The sequence below is a fragment of the Volvox carteri genome (assembly GCF_000143455.1).
Source record: "Volvox carteri f. nagariensis unplaced genomic scaffold VOLCAscaffold_13, whole genome shotgun sequence".
Classification (NCBI taxonomy): Eukaryota; Viridiplantae; Chlorophyta; class Chlorophyceae; order Chlamydomonadales; family Volvocaceae; genus Volvox; species Volvox carteri.
The window spans coordinates 1,419,892-1,422,981 of record NW_003307556.1 but is presented as its reverse complement, the minus strand read 5'-3'; the positions used below and the strand labels follow the sequence as shown (position 1 = coordinate 1,422,981).

General features: G+C 58.2%; 1 protein-coding gene across 1 annotated transcript in view; it reads left to right on the top strand.

The window, feature by feature from the left end:
- FBB117 (uncharacterized protein) overlaps window positions 1-2,811 on the top strand; it is a gene marked incomplete at both ends in the record, with an annotated part of 5,689 nt that extends 2,878 nt beyond the window's left edge. The window contains 6 exons of the mRNA XM_002949259.1: window positions 73-141; window positions 497-605; window positions 1,002-1,138; window positions 1,424-1,567; window positions 2,328-2,412; window positions 2,677-2,811. Coding sequence (XP_002949305.1) covers window positions 73-141; window positions 497-605; window positions 1,002-1,138; window positions 1,424-1,567; window positions 2,328-2,412; window positions 2,677-2,811 — 679 coding nt within the window. The remainder of the gene's footprint in view (window positions 1-72; window positions 142-496; window positions 606-1,001; window positions 1,139-1,423; window positions 1,568-2,327; window positions 2,413-2,676) is intronic.
- Window positions 2,812-3,090: the final 279 nt, after the last annotated feature.

The following is a 3,090-nucleotide window of genomic DNA, read 5'->3' as shown; positions in this document are numbered from 1 at the left end:
GAGGAAGGGGCCGGAGGGAAAGGGGGGGCAGAGGGAAAAGGGGGGCAGAGGGAAAGGGGGGGCAGAGGGGAGGGGGGGCTGGGGTGGGCGGAAACTCCCCAATGCGGATGTGTGCATGTGTTTTACACCTCCTTGCAACAAGTCGTCAAAGGTGTCGTGAGAGGCCGTGGGAGCCGCCTTGGTGGGTCCCGAGGACAACCACCACCACCATCATCATCACGTCCACCACCACCAGCACCACCAAAACCACCAGCACCACCAAAACCACCGCCACCACCGCCACCACCACCACCACCACCACTGTCACCATCGGCATATCCACAACCCCCGCAACCTCCGTGGCCATTGCCTTTAGAACCGCTATAGGCCCTCCACCTCCATTCCCCGCCCCACAAAACAAACACACATACACACACATACACATACACATACACATACACATACACATACACACACGCACACATACTACACGACATACCCCCTTCCCCGCTGGCAGTCTGGCCGGTGTGGATCTGAACCGCGTGTGGAATGACCCGAGTCGCAAACTGCACCCAGTCGTACACGCCACCAAGCAGTACCTCAAACAGCTACTGGACGAGCGGGAGGTACGAGGGCAGGGAGTTGGGGGCCCCGGGGCAGGGCTGCGGGATTAAGTAGCTTGGTGCCTGTTCGCTGTGATTGATGAAACTGATGTTGCCGTACACCCTGTATACCCCCGTACACCTTTTTTTTGCGCTAACTCTGTGAGGCGTGCGGTTCTGTGCGCGCGGACATCTCTTCTCCACTCTCTGTGTGCGCTTTGCGTTCCGTTCTCTACTCTGCTCAACCCTCTTTGCTATGCCCGGTCCCTGCCGCCTGCTGGGCTCGTTTTCGTATCCCACACATATCCCCCAACAACCCTTTTTCCCCTTTTTGGTCGCCTTCCCCTTTTGGGTTTTCCCGCGGCGGCGGTGGTGGTGGTGGTGGTGGTGGTGATGATGGTGATGATGGTGATGTGCCAGGTGGTCATGTTCTGTGACCTGCACGGCCACAGTCGCAAGCGGGGGGTGTTCATGTACGGCTGTGAGAAGAAGATGCCCCGAGACCAAAACCCGGCATTCCCCGGATGGCCTCAGCCGGGCTCACTGGGGGGCCAGACGTCCATTCCCTGGAGGTTAGCGGGGGTACGAGGTGGCGGTTGGCGGGTTAGTTGGGCTGGTTAGTTAGGATATATAATCGGTACAGCCTCTACGTCTCGACTGGATATCAACTCCCCCCCGCAGATTCGGTCCTCAGGTTCGGGGGTTCATTCCGCGGGTTGTGTTGTTTAAAGCCTACACTACGAACTTCCATAATCGGCTTTTTCGCGAGTCCTGTCATCCGCCGCCGGGGTTCAACCGCCTGCCGCTCGCCTGCCGCTCGCCTGCCGCTCGCCCGCCTGCAGGTTCCAGGAGAAGCTTCTTCCGCTGCTGATCCAGTACAACGCCCCCGACCTGTTTTCCTACCAGGACTGCAGCTTCAAGGTCCAGAAGTCCAAAAGTGGGACCAGCAGAGTGGTGGGGTTCCGGGAGCTGGGGCTAGTCAACAGGTGCGTGTGTGTGCGTGTATGTATGTATGTATGTATGTATGTATGTATGTATGTATGTATGTATGTATGTATGTATGTATGTATGTATGTATGTATGTATGTATGTATGTATGTATGTATGTATGTATGTATGTGTGTGTATGAGAGGGGCGGGGGTGTTCTTGGGGAGGGATGTTCCTTCGCGGGTGCTGCTCAGGGGGGTTGGGCTCAGGGCGAGGAAGCCAGGAGGTGATACCGCTGCGTTCTTGACGTGAAGATGAGGACATGCTAAAGAACAGGAAAGGGGTGGTTGGGGATTGGGGGCCATTGGGACGTTTCTTGGATTTAGTGGGGATGGCGCCGTGTGGACTGGTCGTCCAGGGGAACGACATCGATGAGAAGGAGCGGGTGGGGGTGAAGTGGGTGGGGGATAATCGAACAAACCGGACACCCGCCCGCCATACCCTTCCTAGCCAGCGTGTGGAATGGGTTGCCACCTCGCGGCGACCGCCTAGCCCTGGCCCCAGCCCTAACCACCGATTGGGGGTTGCTCCCTTCCTGGCTGGGGTCCCGGGTTCCCTGTTTTTCTCCCGGGTGCACCAGTTTCTCTCTAGAACCGAGACCCAGTTAAACACCCACACTGATCCCCCTTCGCCCTCTCACAGCTTCACTCGTTCGTGGTTCGTCTTTCACGCCGTCTTTCACCCCCACCCCACCCCACCCCACACACGCTTGTAATCCCCCCCATCCTGCTCTACTTCCATCGCACTCCCTCACCCAGCTTCACGGTGGAGGCCTCCTTCGCCGGACCGATCTCAGGTCGCTGGGCTCGACAGCATTTCACCACCAGCCACTTGGAACAGCAGGTAAGGGGGAAGAAGTGGGATGGGGATGGGGATTGGATCAAACACGTCTGACTCTAGCTCCTCACCCCTCATTCCTAGAGGTTTCTAAATTTCGTGTATGTATTTGACGTCCTCAACCTCTTTTCACCCTCCTCTTCCCCCCTTCCCCTCTTCCCTGGCTCTTCCCTGACTCTTGCCCTGGCAGCAGCTTCACTCGTTTGTGGTTTGTCTTTCCCCTCTTCCCCTCCCCTTCTTTGTCTTCCTTCCCTCCCCCGACCCTCCCAGGGCGCCGCTCTGATGACCGCCCTGTTAGACTACTGGGACCCGGACGCCTACGGCCTGGGGGAGCTGCTGGGACAACTGGACTTCATGCACCCGGCCAACGGGGAGCCGCCACCCCGGTTCATCACGGTGAGGTGAATGCGCGCTGATGTCCACGCGACTGCGGTCCACCGGCGTGTGTGTGGAGGGGGTCCGGGTGCGGGAATGTGGGTTAGGGTGGTGCGGGAAAGACAACATGACATGGCGTCCGACAGTACGCCCCCCTCAAGGCCCGTATCCCTGGTGCTACTCTACTGCTACTGCTACTGCTACTGCTACTGCTGCTATTGCTGTTGCTGCAGGTTGTTGCATTCTGGCTGACTAGCGTTGGGCTATCTTCATGCACACCCAGTAATGCTGCATGCTTGCATCGTTCAA